The sequence below is a fragment of the Stomoxys calcitrans genome, chromosome 2 (assembly GCF_963082655.1).
Source record: "Stomoxys calcitrans chromosome 2, idStoCalc2.1, whole genome shotgun sequence".
Lineage (NCBI taxonomy): Eukaryota > Metazoa > Arthropoda > Insecta > Diptera > Muscidae > Stomoxys > Stomoxys calcitrans.
In genome coordinates, this window is record NC_081553.1 from 156,399,780 (window position 1) to 156,418,634 (window position 18,855).

Genomic DNA, 18,855 nt, shown 5'->3' on the forward strand with positions numbered 1-18,855 from the left:
CATTGAGAACCCAGGGACTGATATATGTTTTAGACTGCCTGACTATAATACGGCTCTGCAAGCAGAGATCCGGAATCACTAAATGCGTGAGGTGGTTTCGTGTTAATGCGAGGACTTCGAGTATGAACATCTTTACGGACAGTTAACAGGCCATAAGGGCAAGAACAACCAGGACGGTAAGATCACGAACAGTCTTGGAATGCATAAAGGAGATTAACGCCAACTCTGAGGATGGCACGATCCGTATCGTTTGGGTACCGGACCACGGCAGGGTTAGGGGAATGAAAGAGCAGATGATTAAGCAGTGAAGGCTAGAGGACTGCGTCAATAAACTTGACTAACCCGGAGCCTTTCGGAGCGACGGAGTTTGAGCGTGGGCGGCGCAATTCCTATGGGGATATCCGGATCGTAAAAAGACGATGCTTTTACTGAAAGGAAGTAAGAAGAAGGCCAGTATAGCTTTCAGTATCATAACGGGGCACATAGGACTACGAGTGATAGCAAGTGTTGAGCATGCGGAAGATGATGAGACGTTGGAGTATTTCCTATGTAATTGTGGCATGTATGCATTTTCACTAAAATAAGGGTATACCAACGGAACAATGAAAGTGCATAAATTATTGACATGAAGTGAACATATATTTTTATACGCACCATCATAGGATAGCGGGTATATTAATTTAGGCACTTCATTTGCAAGATATCGAAATATCAATTTCCGACCCTCCAAAGTAAATATATTACTATTCGTCACAAAATTCTAAGACGATTTCACTATATACTTTTGTCTGTCTGTTGTCTGCCTTTAAAAAAATTGAGATATTCAGCTGAAATTTGGCACAAATCTATATTTTTTATGCAGGCTAAATCTTGAACGGGCAAATCCTATCATATTTGGATGTAGTTGCTAAATAGACTGATGCTCGATTAAGGTTATTGAGCCTATTAAAGACGAATTTATTATTCGATTTTGTTGAATTTCAAACGGCAAGTTCTTTTAAACCCCTTGACATCTTTGCTAAACATGGTCCCGATCGAACTATATTTAGATATAGTTGCCATACAGACCGATCTTCTGAAATAGGGTCTTAAAGCATTAAAAAGTGCATTTATTATCGGATTTCGCTGAAATCTGTCAATTTAGGGTATTAACCCCGTAAAAGGGGTGAGCACCCCACCGGGACAATGGAAACCACTTTTTGCGTTTTTGGTTAAATAAGAGTGGAAAAAATGTAAGCATTCTTAGGCCATCCATCTCCAAAATTTCGCCTTAAATATGGATATCAAATTCGTGCTCTTCTCCCAAATACCTTTAATTTGAGCCCTATATTCCCAACGTACGTAAATGTACGTATACGTAAATATAACTACATATACGTAAATATGTATGGTTTAGGGGGGTTGTAGGACCCCCAAACACTTGGTCCCAAAATTGGACATCTAATTTGTTTTGTACTCCCAAATATGTTTCTTTTGAATCCCATGTCGATATGGTGGATCAATTAACCTATTTGAGGTGATTTTAGTCGATAAAGCGCCACCTAGATACTTGGACACAATTTTGAATGTTATATTCGTAACCTAATCCTAATTATCTTTCATATGAGTCCCAAATAGCCATGTTCGGCTAATGGGGATTTTTGGATGTGAGACGAGCACCCATTACTTGGACTTGATTTTTATCCCATATTCGTAATCTACTTCCAAATGCCTTTCATTTGAGCCCCATATTGATATAAACTCCAAATTCTTTTTAGCTATTCATAGCTAAAAAAAATAGTCGAAGCAGTCGGCGGCGAAAATCAACTTGAAACAAAATTAATTTTGACTCTTTCAATTTTTCGACTCTGTGTTTTTTTTCGACTCTTTTTTGACTTTAAAGTCGATTATTCGATTTTTTTAAGCAAACAAAGTCGACTTGGTTTTTTTGACTTTTTAACACAAATCGTAAATGATGACTCGGAATTTCCTCTCGGCAACTATCACATCGGAAGGGGGTGTCAGTTCACTGATGCGGCGATTGGTGTACTCTCTAAAGCCAGCCCAAGCGGCCTTCTTCTGATTGATAAACGTCCGGCGCTCAGAGGTTATGAAGTCGGGTGGTCGGTCGATGTTGTGAATTATGGGGAGGTGGTCTGATCCCAAAGAATTGACGGATTGCCAGGATACGTCACTCAGGAGATCAGGGGATGCAATGGAAATATTTGGCGAGCTGCTACACCTCCTCGTAATGGTAGTGGGGGCATCCTCATTCACCGTACAAAACGTGGAGCCTTTAATCTGCTCTGACAAAGCAATGCAATGATATAGCTGCTTTATAAACCTATCTTGGGTCTTGACTTCTTGAGCCTCTAGAGGGCACAATTCTCTCGATTTGACTGAAATTTTAAACGTAGAGTTCTGGTATCACTTCCAACAACTGTGTTAAGTATTATTCAAATCGTTTCATAATCTGGTATAGCTGTCATATAAACCGATCTTGGATCTTGACTTCTTGAGCCAATAGAGCGCGTAATTCTTATCCGATTTGGCTGAAATTTTGTACAACGGCTTCTCTCATGACCTTCAACATACGTGTCTAATATGGTCTGAATCGATCAATACAGCTTCCATATAAAGCTATCTCTCGATTTTGCTTCTTGAGCCCCTACAAGGCGCAATTCTTATCCGAATGAACTGAAATATTACACAATGACTTCTACAATGTTCAGCATTCATTTATGGTCCGAATCGGACTATAACTTGCTAAAGCTGCAATAGCATAACAGTTATTATTCAATATTCTTTGTTTGCCCAAAAAGAGATACCGCGCATAGAACTCGACAAATGCGATCCATGGTGGAGGGTATATAAAACTCGCCCCGGCCTAATTAAGCACGCTCTTACTTGTTTAAATAGTTTTGTGTTTCTTTATTTATTAAATTCAAAGGTGTGTTTTAGTTGAAATTACAACAACATGCATGCATTTCAGTAAGATCGACATACTCACTTTTGTTCAGCTGATAAATTGGTTGGTGCCATATTAATTTTTATATGTAAATGGCAACATTTTGGCCAAAGAAACCCAAAAAAATCAAATGTGGTAACCTTGCCAAACCAATGAAAGATCGATTTTCGTAAAATTTTCCCCCAAAAACGTAGTACCGGCCTTAAGATTTTCTTTTTCGAGGTTACTTTTTAGTATTTAGAGCGCACAACAAGCCGATTGGGTTTCAACCCAACCCAAACTAGTGACACAATAAAAAAAGTGGCTCTTCATCGTCGAAAGTAAATGTTAAAATTGATATTATAGTCACACAACGATAACGCTGAGTATATGCACTCTGAACGGCCACACATCATGATGGCAGCCGGTTGTACGTACCGGATTGACCCGATGGAATCCTCCTTCGGCAAGGGCTGCCGTCTCGGTGTACACCACACTGCTACAACAACAACAACAACATCATCGTAGCCATCGAACTTTACCCCCTTCTTGTCAAAGATATAGAAGAGCCTCAAAAAGGGCACCAAAACCACTCCTTATGGTGATAGCTCTAGTCACAATCTTCCTATGTCCCTTTTGCTAGTGGTGCGTTAATTATCTTACCTATCAGTATCGTATGAACTCAACACACATATGTGTGGTCTCTGGTTACGATGGAGACATACGTCTATGAAATTGAAATCAATTCCAGCCCAATTGGAATTGAGCTGGATTTACCCTGCCCTGTCGTGGAATGTTAACTGCATACGAATCGAATCGGCGAATCGAATTTTCTTCGCGTTGTTTACAAATGTTGACATATCAAGTTCCCAAAAAGGATGCTATGTTGTAGCAATTCGCCGATGGGGCACTTCTAAATACGCCTTGCTTTTATTGTAATGAAAGAAGTCGCGCAGTAGGTCCTTAATTGGATATTCGTCAGTAGATTTTCAAACAATGAAGTAACAGTTAATATTCTTACCTGGGACGCATACATCCAAAAGGTATGCCCTGGAGGGGCTTTGGCATGCATCAGCATCAAAATCTAATAACACTGTGCCAAGAACTGTAAAAAATATTCCCCAAGGGTGAGAGGTTTTTTTCATTGATGGCAACTCCGTCTCTGATGCTGTCGATCGATGTGGAGATATGTTAATGTTATTGTGCGTCCCATTAATGGTCAAATTCATAGCAGATATTTGAATATGTGGATCCACATCACCAAATGCATAACCCAAATCTTCACCGTTGGGTACCAAAAGCAACCCTTTAATATGAATAATAAAAAATAAATTATAAAAATACAAATGTTCAACTATTCCTAGTTTATAATCTGTTTGATATTACCGAGAAAAACGCCGATGGACAGCAGAATAATAAACGGCCTTCTTCTCCCCATATTTAGTTTGCAACGGTCGCTCATGGAACCCAGAATTGGTGTAAGAAAAAAACCCACCAATGGCGACAATGCCCAGACCAAAGTCATATGTTGATGTTCAACCCCAATCTTAAGGAGAGTGGGCGAAACAAACGCAGTTTCAGCAGCATATGAAAATTCAATGCCCATCACAGCGGCAGACACACGAACCAGCTCCATGCGAGTTTTATGTCTGCAATTATTAAAGGAGAAACGAAGCATTAAAAGTTAAATCCAATAAACCCCTAAGGCAATAACATTACATTTGTCTTTTTTATATCGAATTTGTAAAATGAGCTTCTCTATCTACGTTAAAATGAAAAATAATGATAGCATTCTGGGCGTAGCCAGGATTTTATTAAGGGTGGTGGGGGGCGGGGGGGGATGGGGTGTGTGGCTGTGGAGAGATTCACCCTACATTTTTTCAAAATGATAAATTGGCAATATTATGTTAAATGTAATTGTGAAATTGGTAGATACCTAAAATTTTTTATTGAATGTTTTGGTCGATTCTGGGTGCAGGAACTGACCCATCGGCGGTGACATTTAGTCATAATGTCAGAGCTAAATTTTGTACTGCTTGCCAACACACTGTTTTAGGCTAATCCTTATCTTTCAAATCCTTCAAAATGTACTTGTATTTGCGAATATTTTAGCTGTATAGTGATAGTTTCGGCTAATCATTTTCAGTATATTGATGAAATTCTTTCATTTGCGCTCATGTTAATACGCTTTCAAACTAGGTTTATAATGGTTTTAAATTAATTATATTTTCACAAGATATTACGCAAACAAACTGAAAACTTTAAGCAACTACAATATAATTGTTAAATATTAAAAAAAAAAATTCTTCTTCGAACTTTATCAAAATCTATCGAAAATCCATTTTTAATAGAAGAGATGTCCGGTAAAAATTGCATCAAACTATTGCCCTAAATGCTTATAATTTGCATCATGTCTTTATAAGTCCTAAGATATTCTACTTTATTGGTAGCACTAAAAATATAAATACAAAGAGTTTCTACATTATTGCAGTTGTAAACTTCTTTGTCCATTTTATTTGCGTTGTAAATTTTATTTGATTTATTTACGTCAGCTAATAAATAATTTAAGCCCTCCTCAAAAATTATTATTTTCATTAAGAAATTTCTCTAGTTACACTAGCCGAAAGTAGAATAGCGATCCAATCGCCACGATCTTCTGCGCCCAACTTATATTCTTTGACTCCAAGTTTCGAGGTGTCTCCCACAACTTGATCTTTCCATTGCGTGTACCACCGTGTTTGCCTTCAAAAGACTTCTTTGCTGGAGCTTCTTCATCCATTCTGACAAAATGACCTAGCCAACGCAGCCGTTGAATTTCGATACGTGTAACTATGCTATCGTCGTCATATAGCTCGTGGTTCATACGACGCCTTTCGTTCTCCATTAACGCAAACTGGTCCTTAGATTTTACGAAGAATCTTTCAATCCAAAATGCCCACTTATTGATCTAAAATGCTTTCATAACTAAAAACTACTGTCTAATAGGATGAAAAAATTCAAATTCTAACACATTTCCTTACTTTGGGAATTTGGGAAAATTGTAATTTTGTGAAAATAAAAATTTAATATGAAAAATTATAAGAAAAAAACAAATGAATAGATCGTAAACACTTTTTTTGGGGTTTTGCAAATAAATGCGTCCTAAAACCAATTTCAGGCATAGATGGTTTCCAAATCAACAGTTTTTAGAAAATTTTCTGATGCGCCAAATATAGCTTGGGGACCTGGACTTTGCGTTTTGAGAACTCCAGGGGTTTTTCCAATTTTTTTAATGAAAAATTGCCTATTTTGAAGTACATTTAGCACATACATGTAGCTACATATTTTTCGTGTGCAGGAATTCGCAACAATTTTAGTAAAAAGTTTTTGGAAAAATTTCCATTAAGATTTTTGCTTAAAAAAATTTTTTTATAATTTTTTGTTTAAAAACAATCCTAAAATGCAAACTTTTGAAAAAATACATTGCAATTTCATTAAAATTTAGTTTTAAAAAAAATTTATTCAAATTTGTATTTAGAGAATATTTTGGGAAAATGATGTCGTTTGAAAAGATTTTAATGAAATTTATTGAAATTTATCTTAAAAAAAAATACGTTTGGGCCCAGGCCAAAGCAACATTTTGTCCTTAGACAACATTTTATTAAAATTGTCATTGAAGTTTTTTCGATGAGATTCAGTCTTATGAAAAAATTTCATTAAAATGTCGCCTTTAGGCGCGGCTTATTATGCGTTTTAAATACTAAAAAGTAACCAGGAAAAAGAAAATCTAGTTTAGGAATTCTGTGCTTCTTACAAAATCCTTAATTGTTTTCCGTACGACGTCCCTAAGTTGGTTCATGCCTGGTATTGTATCTTCACCTAAATACCGGGGTCCCGCGAAAGCCGGGAAATGATATAGGAAATTCTCCAACGCGAGGCGGCGCTTGCCAAAATTACATTTTGTCTTTCTAAAATACTAAACGTGAAATTTTTTCTTTGTATGTTAGGGCGGACATAATTTAATTTCATAATTTTTCGTTTGTATCTCCTTCGAGACGGCAAAAAAACTTAAAAAAAAATTTCGGCAGAGACCGGCCGGGATTCGAACCAGAGCACACGGAGCAGCAGCGAGAGCCGTTGTCTAGAGTTCGAAGCCATGAATACAACTTCCAAAAAATGCACACAAATGACATGTGTACGGAAGCTAAGTAATTGTATAGAAAAGAATTCTATCACCACAAAGAAAATACATATGGTGGAAAAGAACAGCTAGTGTGAAAGGTGTCCTACTTGTGTTAGTGTCGTGCTTACATCGTACGACCTACCAATTTATGGTCCTTGAAGCCTCCGCACCTTATATGGCCGATGAGTTATTCCAAATAAATGACGAAACGCGTCCCATAATGGTTGGTGTGTGTTATGATCTCTGGCTTTCCTTTTCTATTGCAAAAATATCCGATCAATGAGCTTGTCTCGAAGGAGAAACAAACGAAATTTTGTCATTTAAGAAAATTTTACTGAAATTTTGTGTTCAGAATAAATTTAATTTAAATATTTTCCTTTAGACAAAATAATATGGTTGTGGGGGGTATGGGATTGACTTGATCCCGATAGCCCCCCACCCCCGGCTACGTTCCTGATAGAATTATTGCTGCCCAGAACCATTAAGTCAATGGGGGGTATTTAAAACTATGTCAGAAAGAGGAGTACAATTAAAATTTGGATAATCAGAGATAGTCGGTATGACGATTTTTTTTTTGAATTTTCGACTGGATAAAAGTTACCGTGGAGTCCGCGATAAAATTTTTTTTTTTCAGAAAAAATTTTCAGCGGTGGTTTTCCTGGTATTGTGCCCCCCTAAATGCCGGTGTCTGCTAGGCGCGAAAGCCGGGCAATGACATAGGAAATGCTCCAACGTCTCATCATTTTCCCACATACCCCTATGCTATCACTTGCAGCACCGATTTTACATAAGTGAGCTCGTAGCCCTATATGTCTTGGTATGATACCGAAAGCTCTACCCTACTCCTTCTTACTTCCTTTCTATAAAAGCCTTCTCATAATCTGGATTTGAGCGTTTGTAGCCCACTCCCTTAACTCGAAATTCGTCGACCCAAAAGGCTTAGCGTTAACAAAGTTTATTGACGGCAGTCCTCTGGCCTTCAGTGCCAATTCGACTGCTTCTCCATTCCCCATTACTCCGCTATGGCCCGACACCCAAACGATGCGGATTGTACCATCCTCAGAGAAGGCGTTAATCCAGGAGGTTGTTGTTGCCCTGATGGCATCCGTTAAGATGTTCACACTAGACATCCTTGCGTTAACATCACACCATCTCAAGCATTCCGTGATCGCCCCGATCTCTGCTTGCAGTCCTCAATGTAAACAGCTAGGCCCACTCTGTTCTCTAGCTTTGATACATTTGTGTAGCATGATCTTCCAAACGGCAATACCAGGGTTCCGTCAAACCAAGACTGCTCTGTTGGCAGCAGTGCCTCGCACTCGACCACAAGTGTCGTCTAAGGTATCCGATCGGACCATTTCATTCCTTCCAGGATTCTCTATCAATTCTGCTATCGCACAGTGGGAGAGAATAAAAAAAAAAACAAGTAAAAGCGTGCTAAGTTCGGCCGGGCCGAATCTTATATACCCTCCACCATGGATCGCATTTGTCGAGTTCTTTCCCGGCATCTCTTCTTAGGCAAAAAAGGATATAAGAAAAGATTTGCTCTGCTATAAGAGCGATATTAAGATATGGCCCGGTTTGGACCACAATTAAATTGTGGTAGAGACCTGTATAAAATGTCAGCCAATTTGAATAAGTTATCGGTTATGAACCGATTTGAACCTTATTTGACACAGTTGTTGAAAGTAAGAAAAAAATACGTCCTGCAAAATTTCGGATAGGAATTGCGCCCTCTCAAGTCAAGTCCCCAGATCTGTTTATATGGCAGCTATATCAGGTTATGGACTGATTTCAACCATACTCGGCACAGTTGTTGGATATCATAATAAAACACGTCTTGCAAAAATTCATTCCAATCGGATAAGAATTGCGCAGTCTAGAGGCTCAAGAAGTCAAGACCCTAGATCGGTTTATATGGCAGCTATATCAAAACGTGGACCGATATGGCCCATTAACAATACCAACCGACCCACATAATAAGAAGTATTTGTGCAAAATTTCAAGCGGCTAGCTTTACTCCTTCGGAAGTTAGCGTGCTTTCGACAGACAGACGGACGGACGGACAGACGGACGGACATGGCTAGATCGACATAAAATTGCACGACGATCAAGAATATATATACTTTATGGGGTGTCAGATGAATATTTCGAGTAGTTACAAACAGAATGACGAAATTAGTATACCCACCATCCTATGGTGGAGGGTATAACTAGTAAAAAATATGTCGTGTGAGAACGGATGAAGATATCTCTTTGAAATTACAAATGGTTAGAGCTGAAGTGTTAGCGAGTTGTCCGGATGCCTTTTGGTAGGCCCCTAAAGTTACTTTTACTTTAATTGGCTATGTCAGAATATTTCTTCCACTAGCCGAACGTAGAATAGCGTTCCAAGCGCCTCGATCTTCTGCGCTCATTCTAAAATTTCTGACACCAAGTTGCGAGGTGTCTCCCACAACTTGATCTTTCCATCGGGCTTTTGGTCTTCCCGGTTTGCGTGTACCACCGTGTTTGCCTTCAAAAGACTTCTTTGCTGGAGCTTCTTTGTCCATACTGACAACATGACCTAGCCAACGCAGCCGTTGTATTTTGATGCGTGTAACTATGCATTCGTCGTCATACAGCTCATGCAGCTCGTGGTTCATACGTCCCCTATATTCTCCGTTAACGCAAACTGGTCCATATATATTACGAAGAATCTTTCTCTCAAATGCTCCAATCACTGCCTCATCTGCTTTCACAAGTACCCATGCTTCAGAACCATTAACAGCACGGGTAGTATCAGTGTCTTGTAAAGTGTAGTCTTCGTCTGTCGAGAGGTGGCCTTGTTTTTTAAACTGCTTACTTAGTCCAAAGTAGCATCTGTTTGCCAGTATTATTCTTCGCTTAATCTCAAAACTGGTGTCATTCGTTTCGGTTACGGCGGTGCCGAGGTAAATAAAGTTACTGACTATCTCAAAGTTGTGGTTCCCAACTTTCTCCATGTTCTTTATCTGCTCGGTTGTGCAAGGCTTTTTGGGAGTGGAAACCATCCATTTCGTCTTATTTCCATTTACTGCCAGACCCATTTTCACTGACTCTCTTTCGATTCTTTCAAAGGCTGCAGTTACTACTTCCGGTGACCGACCTATGATATCGATATCGTCGGCATAGGCGAGTAGCATGTGCTCTCTTGTGATTAGTGTGCCATATCTATTCACTTCTGCATCTCGTATAATCTTCTCCAGCAGGCGATTAAAGAGATCACACGATAGGCTGTCTCCTTGTCTGAAACCTCGTTTGGTATTAAATGATTCGGAGAGATTCTTTCCTTACTACGTAAAGGAGTATCGAAGGCGGCTTTGTAGTCAACAAAGAGGTGGAAGGTGTTGATTTGTCCTTCTCGGGTCTTTTCCAGGATTTGGCGCAGTGTGAATATCTGGTCTAGGGTGGATTTACCTGGTCTAAATCCGCATTGATAGGGCCCAATTATCTCATTGACTTTAGGTTTTAATCTTTCACACAGTACGCTCGAGAGTATCTTGTATGCGATGGGGAGGAGTTATATTCCTCCGTAGTTGGTACATTCCATCTTGTCTCCTTTTTTGTGTACGGGACATAGTATGCTGAGGTTTCAATCATCGAGTATGCGTTCTTTTAGCCAGATTGCGCAGACAAGCTGATGCATACGCCTTATCAGCGTGTCGCCTCCGGTCTTAAATAGTTCAGCGGGTAACCCGTCGGCTCCTGCTGCCTTGTTGTTCTTTAGTCGGGTTACTGCTACTTGGAACTCATTCTGACTAGGAGATTAACATTCTATGCCATCATCAGGGATTGGTTCTGCGGTATCCTCTTCGCCGCCAACATCGGACACTAGCAGTTGGGTAAAATGTTCTTTCCATATCCTCAGCATGTTGTCTGTGTCAGTTACCAGATTTCCTTCTTTGTCTCTGCAGGAGGATGTGCCTGCACCAAAGCCATCGGTTTGGTGTTTAATTCTTTAGTAGAATTTCCGGACTTCATTCTGACTCCTGTACATCTCAATTCGCTCGCACTCACGTCTTTCCATTTCTTTTTTCTTTCTGCGGAATAGACTTTCTCCTCTCTCCTTTTCTCCCGATACCCTCCTTCATCTGGCGCGTTGCTACTGATTGCTGGGTTGCTCTATATGCTGCATTCTTGGCTTCAGTAGCATCTCGACACTCTTGGTCGAACCATGGGTTTTTTGGAGGAGGCTTCCGGTATCCAAGTACGGATTTCGCGGCATTTTCCATGGAGTGGGCAATTGTTTGCCACTGCGCCATTATATCATCGGAACATGGAGTGCTTTCATCAAGCAGTTGGGTCAGTCGAGTGGAGTATGCCGCTGCCATTTGTTGTGTCTGCAGCTTTTCAATGTCCAGCTTCCGTGCAGTGTCAGATCGTACTTTCCTCATCATGTTCAAACGGGTGCGAACCTTTGCTGCAACAAGGTAATGATCCGAATCTATATTCGCTCCACGGATCGATCGTACATCTAACACGCTGGATGAATGCCTTCCATCTATCACAACGTGATCAATTTGGTCCTTCGTGTTTTGATCGGGTGACAGCCATGTGGCTTTGTGGATATTTTTATGTTGAAATCTGGTGCTACTAACTACCATGTTTTTTGCCGCGGCGAAATCTATCAGCCTCAACCTATTACTGGATGTTATCTCGTGGAGGCTAAACTTTCCGACTGTTGGACCAAAAATGTCTTTCTTCCCTATTTTCGCATTAAAATCTCCCAGAACGATTTTAATATCATGGGCGGAGCAGCGGTCATATTCTCTCTCTAGGTGCTCGTAGAGAATATCCTTGGTCTGCTCATCTTTGTCTTCCGTCAGGGCATGGGCACAAATATGGCTGATGTTGAAGAATTTGGCTTTTATGCGGATTGTGGCTAGCCTCTCATCCACCGGAGTAAAGCTGGATACTAGGTGTTTCAGTCTCCAGCTAACCACAAATCCGCAGCCAAATTCATGCCTCGTGTTATGGCAGCTATAGTATAGTTCGTCACCGTTTGGTGTTGTAGTAACGCCATTCCCAGTCCTTCGCACTTCCTGTAAGGCGGTTATATCTGCCTTGTACTTCCTAATACATCCGCCAGCGCGTATACTGCACCTTCTCTATAAAGAGTGCGGACATTCCAGGTACAGATCCGCAAATCATGGTCCTTTTTTCGTTTGCGTGGGTCGTCAACGTTGGGGGGGGGGGGGGGGGGGGGGGGGGTCCGTTTTTACTATTCCTTTGTTTTTCATAGTAGTTCTATGTTTTCCGAGGGCGGGTTACTGGCCCAGCGCCCCAACCGCATGGGTTTGTGGGATTGCATGTATCCCTCGTTGTGGCGAGCCGCTTGCTCCAAGATCCGACGCTCGCCGCCAGCCGTCCCTAATCTGGGAACAGACGCTGATGTTGGCCATTGGTTATTTGAAGGCGCCAATAACTCGCCTTGTCATCTCGAGAATCATTGGCACTCAGTATTTAATTAAGAGCCAGTGCCACTTGACTCCTCACTGAGACTCTCCTCTCGAAAATCGCTGACTGCCCGCGGCCGCATTTGCAGCTACTCCGCATAAAAACGGAGCTTTCCACCATCCGCAACCTGTGGACGCGCCCGGTAGCTTTCAGCTAAGCTTCCCGTGATAACGATGGGACACAAGTCGGAGCTCAAAGTTCCAGCCTGTGTAGTGCCCATAGTCATCCCGTATCGGCCGGGGGCCCCTAAAGTTGGTCACCTCAATATTTCGAAAAATTGCTCGGCCTGCCAAATCTTCATTTGTGGTCCGATTTTCAAAAGTGGCCTTAACACACTAAAAATAAGTTTTGCCGGCATTTTGTTACAAGTTTTTTCAATAAAAACTTATCAATGAAAATACTTTTTTTTTAATGAAAAAATGCAAAAGATACACTTTTTCACATTTTTTGAATTCCAGACTATATAATTTTTGACTGAATTATCAGATGTGGAGGCCACCGTAGCGCAGAGGGAAGCATGTCCGCCTATGACACTGATCGCATGGGTTAAAATCCTGGCGAGAACATCAGAAGAAAATTTCAGCGGTGGTTATGCCTCCTTATACTGACAACATTTGTAAGGAACTATGCCATTTGAAAAAAATGGTATGGCAGTCATGTAAAAAAACTTCTCCCCAAAGAGGTGCCAGAGCACTGCGGCTCGCCAATCGGACTTGGCTATAAGAAGGAGGCTCCTTATCTTTCTAGAAACGGACAGGACTCATTGATATGTGAGAAGTTTGCCCCTGTTCCTTAATGGAAAGTTCTTGGACAAATTTGCATTTGCAATCAGATGTGGACACTTGTTGCGGGAAAGTTTTTGTTAATTTTATCACAAACCGCAAATGCAATCATAAATTACAAAACTCGAAGCCATTCTCGGCCAAAATTTCAAATAATAAAAATTAAAACTTGTGTATCCCCGAAATCAGTGGAAATATTATAGACCTCAAGCTAACTTTTTGTACGGATTTTGGGCACTACCTAGCAAGAGGAGAGTTTTGAAAATCGGACTGCATATGCAAATTTGGTAGCCCGAAGAATTTTTCGAAAAGCCGAGGCGATTAACTTTAGGTATCTACCGAAAGGACAGCATAGGGCCTTTCAATTTTGCACACGATCTCGCTTACACTTCAATTCTAACCATTCCAAATTTGAAAGAGATATCTCTGCCCGTTCTCACACGGTTCATTTTTTACAAGTTTTTCTTGATTTTCTTCCCCGTGGATTGCCGTAAGTCTCTTTGCCTCATACTTAATCTGTATGTCTATGGGTCAGATATCTAGAATAGTCTCCAGTGCCCTAGTGACCGTGGTCCTCATCGTTACGCTATGTCAAGACAACATGTTCTCTGAACCTTAATTGCTGTCCACCATACTACTGAGGGGTAAGTAAGTATTGTTCTAATCGCGCTTCTGTAAAGCCAGTGGACTATCCTCGGATTCGGTACGCCCCTGAATGTGACACTTCCAATTCAGTTTCCTGTCCAACATCACTCCAAAGTATTTGACCCTGCCAGATAACGAAATCGTTCTATTGAGGAAACGTGGTGCATCAAATTGGACCACCTTTGTCTTCCTCGTGAATAGGCAGATTCCAGTCTTCTCTGGGCTAAAATTGAGACCCCTAGGTTTAGTTCAGTCGTATGCCATCTGCAAGATTCTAAGATTCCCTAAGAAGTATTACAATATAACATCGTCTGCGTAGCAGACGGGTTCAAATTCCTCCTTAGCCAGCATCCGAAATAGGTTATTTATTGTGGTCACACAAAGGAGTGGTGACAAAATGTTCCCTGTGCCACTTTCTTCCTTATATTTATGTCCTGCCAGGCTTTCGAAATATATGCAAGTCCCACGCACGTTGTGAAATATTAGCCAGAGCGGGCGCCAGATAGTCGGCCTCCTTCTGCAGTTACGCTGGAAATATTCCATCAGGTCCGGGTGACTTAAATGGTTTGAAGCTCCTCGAGGCTTCCTTTACCATAATTTCCTTTGTCTCCGTGAGTCCAGTAGTATCCTGGGGAAAATGAGTTTTCATCAAAAGCCTCAACATAATCTCCGAGTCTCTGCTCTCAACCCCATGTTTTCTACTAACGGTTCAATTTGGACATGAATTTTTAAGAGAAATCTTTTCATCTTAGCGGCGACCTATTGGCAGAAAAGATTCCAGGAGGCACGTTTTGCCGCCCTGACAATCTTATTGTATTCCTTGAGCCCAATGTAATACACATTCCAATAAAATTCCGCTTTTTAACGACGTGCTCTGTTCTAAAGTCTGCGGACCTTTTTCCCAATATTGCGAATATCCCCGTTGATCTAGGGATTTTCTTGGGCTGATTTCCTTTTTCGAAGAGGATAACTATATTCGAAAGAAATCGTAATCCTGTTGACATTTTCGTCAATGTCTCTTGGATTGGACAATCTAAATTATCGTCCCCAAGTCTTCTTATGAGTAGTCTTCCCAATTGTGTGCAGTTGGTTTTCAACTTATTTCGTAATGTAGCGATGGTCAGAGAAGGAGCTCTCCATGGAGACCCTCTTGTCTTGAACCTATTAGTATCTCATTTCTTTCTGTCTTACTTATCTCACCAGCCGTTGCAGCTCCAACGTGGGTGGCGGTGTCGGAGAGTCTAAAGGCAGATAAAGTTATGCCAGGTATGTTCCACCGTCTCCCTGTCTCACCACTGTTGCATCCGACGTTCTGGGTAAATTTATAATTAACTCTGGGGAAAATATATAATTAAAATTTCTTCGATCCTCGCCAGAGTACCAGTGTTAGCATAGAATAATTGGTAGTTGATATAGCTCTGTCCTGAAACTTTGTTCCGGTTCCTCCATGGCTCCTGAGTTAAAGCAACATGGATCTTGTCCTTGCTAATTTTTTTCATCAGAGCGTGTGTAGCTGTCTCGCTCCGGTGGAGGTTTATCTGAATGACCTCAATCATTGGTCCTTCAGTATATGGGCTCATTGGGAGTGGGTGATGGTCTCATCGTCCGCTCCCTATTTTTTGTGCTGCGTTGAGTTTCCCATCATTGCACTGACTGATGTTTTATATCCAAGTTTCTGAATCTTGAGAGAGTCAGTAATGGTTCCATCGTCGGCTTCTTATTCGTTAGGCTGTATTGAGTTTTCCGTCCCTGCACTGCCTGATAGTTTAATCTTAGGATCATTGTCTATCCTAGTCTTCCAAATCTGGAGTAAATGGGCTTCTTGGGAATAAGTGATGGTCTCATCGTCGGCTTCCTGGTCTTAAGGCTGTATTGAGTTACCAGTCATTTTACTGCCTGATTTTTCAATATTAGGGTCATTGCATATCGTAGTCTTTCGAATCTTAAGAGAGTCGGTGGTGGTTCCATCGTCGGATGCCTTTTCGTTAGGCTCGTCCCTGCACTGCCTGATGTTTTAATATTAGGGTCTTTGCTTATCCGTCTTCCCAATATCGAGAGAGTCGGTGGTGGGCTCGTCGCTGGCCCCCTGTTTGGTAGGTGGTATTGAGTCACCTGTCACTTCACGGTCTGTTGTCTTAATATAAGGATCCTTGCCTATCCTTGTGTTACCAATCGTGAAAAAGACAGCAATATAAGATTCGGCCGGGCCGAATCTTATATTCCCTCCACCATGGATCGCATTTGTCGAGTTGTTTTCCCGGCATCTCTTCTTAGGCTAAAAAGGATATAAGAAAAGAGTTGCTCTGCTATTAAAACGATATCAAGATATGGTCCAGTTCGGACCACAATTAAATTATATGTTGGAAAATTTTTTGCCAATTCGTATAAGAATTGCGCCCATTGGGGCTCACGAAGTAAAATAGAGAGAACGATTTATATGGGATCTGTATCGGGCTATAGACCGATTCAGAACATAATAAACACGTTTGTTGATGGTCATGAGAGGATCCGTCGTACAAAATTTCAGGCATATCGGATAATAATGGCGACCTCTAGGGGTCAAGAAGTCAAGATCCCAGATCGGTTTATATGACAGCTATATCAGGTTATGAACCGATTTGAAACTTATTTAAAACAGTTGTTGAAAGTAAAAATGAAATACGTCATGCAAAATTTCAGCCAAATCGGATAAGAATTGCGCACTCTAGAGGCTCAAGAAGTCAAGACCCAAGATCGGTTTATATGGCAGCTATATCAGGTTATGAACCGATTTGAACCATACTTGGCACAGTTGTTGGATATCATAACAAAACACGTCGTGCAAAATTTCATTCTGATCGGATAAGAATTGCGCACGCTAGAGGCTCAAGAAGTCAAGACCCAAGATCGGTTTATATGGCAGCTATATCAGGTTATGAACCGATTTGAACCGTACTTGGCACAGTTGTTGGATATCATAAGAAAACACGTCGTGCAAAATTTCATTCCAATCGGATAAGAATTGCGCACTCTAGAGACTCAAGAAGTCAAGACCCCAGATCGGTTTATATGGCAGCTATATCAGGTTATGGGCCGATTTGAACCATACTTGGCACAGTTGTTGGATATCGTTACAAAACACGTCGTGCAAAATTTCATTCCAATCGGATAAGAATTGCGCAGTCTAGAGGCTCAATGAAGTCAAGACCCCAGATCGGTTTATATGGCAGCTATATCAGGTTATGAATCGATTTGAACCATACTTGGCACAGTTGTTGAATATAATATCGAAACACGTCGTGCTAAATTTCATCCCAATCGGATAAGAATTGCGCAGTCTAGAGGCTCAAGAAGTCAAGACCCAAGATCGGTTTATATGGCAGCTATATCAAAACATGGACCGATATGGCCCATTTACAATACCAACCGACCTACACTAATAAGAAGTATTTGTGCAAAATTTCAAGCGGCTAGCTTTACTCCTTCGGAAGTTAGCGTGCTTTCGACAGACAGACGAACGGACGGACGGACGGACGGACGGACAGACGGACGGACAGACGGACGGACATGGCTAGATCGACATAAAATTGCACGACGATCAAGAATATATATACTTCATGGGGTCTCAGACGAATATTTCGAGTAGTTACAAACAGAATGACGAAATTAGTATACCCCCCATCTTATGGTGGAGGGTATAAAAACAGTTCTAGAATTATCTCGACACAACCTTCCAGATGTGAAATAATACGCAACTGCACTTGAACAATATGAGTTCAGGTAGTTGACGATAACAGCATCGCTATGGACTGTTATTTACCCCACTTCTTAGAATAAACTCCTGAGCGATGAGTTGGGCGGGGAGTGAGTCGTAAAGGTGGAGTCCCAAGTTTGTTTCGCTCTCCAATCAGTTGCCTTCACGCTCTGGTCTAGGGATAGCTTCTTTTCTAACAGTCGCTCACTTGTTGCTATGCAACGTGCCTTCCGCGCTCTCTTTGAAATTCCCCCTCACAGGCTCGTACCCGGATGTAATTTGATTCTGTCGCGGGCTTTCTCATTTCGGGAGTGTGGACTTCGCTAAACCTAGATATGGACTTCATCGGAATTCCGGAAAGTATCGAAAGAGTGAGGCAGACAGTTGTGAGTTCTGTCCGACTTTTGGCTCGCCAACGCGTAGGTCGGGCCCGTGCCCCCAACCAAAATTATTTTGTCTTAAGAAAAAATTAAAAATTTAAAATAAAATTTTGGAGGAGTTTTGGGTTGGACTGGCCCGATGGGTACTTTGACTCAAATTCGGTATTCGTATTCTTCTCTCCAATGGTTTTCATTTGATACCTATTTTGTCCCGATCGGTCCACTTTTGATTTTGGGTTGAGTTTTTGGCATAAGGGGGAGTGTCCGGCCCCTGCCGATATCAAATAATTATATAGCCAGACCAACCTACACAATATGCGAAAATTTCGAGAAAATCCGTTTTACAGTCTTACTAAAAACAAAATTTTTTTTTAGACAAAATTTCAAATTGAGCCTGACGCACTTCGATTTTTTTTAATTCAAAATTTCATTACATTGTAAGCACATTTTCTGACAATAATTTTGGATCTTGGTAGAAATGGATATGACATAACAACCAACTAATAGAAAAAATATTAATGTCATGCCACCCAATGACATTTGGCCCAAAATGAATAAACGAAAATTCTTAGTCCACGAACCATTCCTCCATACACCCATGGTTACTGGATAAGAAGCACGTCAAATCCCCCTGCTATCAGGAGGAACTTTAGTGCCGCCGAAGCGGCCTTAAAATTTTGGAGATTTATCTGTATCCGGACAATAGTCAGGAATTAGAATTTCCACCACTGTTTTGTTAGCCTCGACTT

General features: G+C 41.0%; 1 protein-coding gene across 1 annotated transcript in view; it reads right to left on the minus strand.

Annotated features, from left to right (window-relative positions):
- LOC106091543 (proton-associated sugar transporter A) overlaps window positions 1-18,855 on the minus strand; it is a 103,499-nt gene that overhangs the window by 65,930 nt on the left and 18,714 nt on the right. Inside the window, exons 3-4 of the mRNA XM_059363490.1 lie at window positions 4,313-4,575; window positions 3,948-4,232 (exon numbers count right to left, since the gene is read on the minus strand). Coding sequence (XP_059219473.1) covers window positions 3,948-4,232; window positions 4,313-4,575 — 548 coding nt within the window. The remainder of the gene's footprint in view (window positions 1-3,947; window positions 4,233-4,312; window positions 4,576-18,855) is intronic.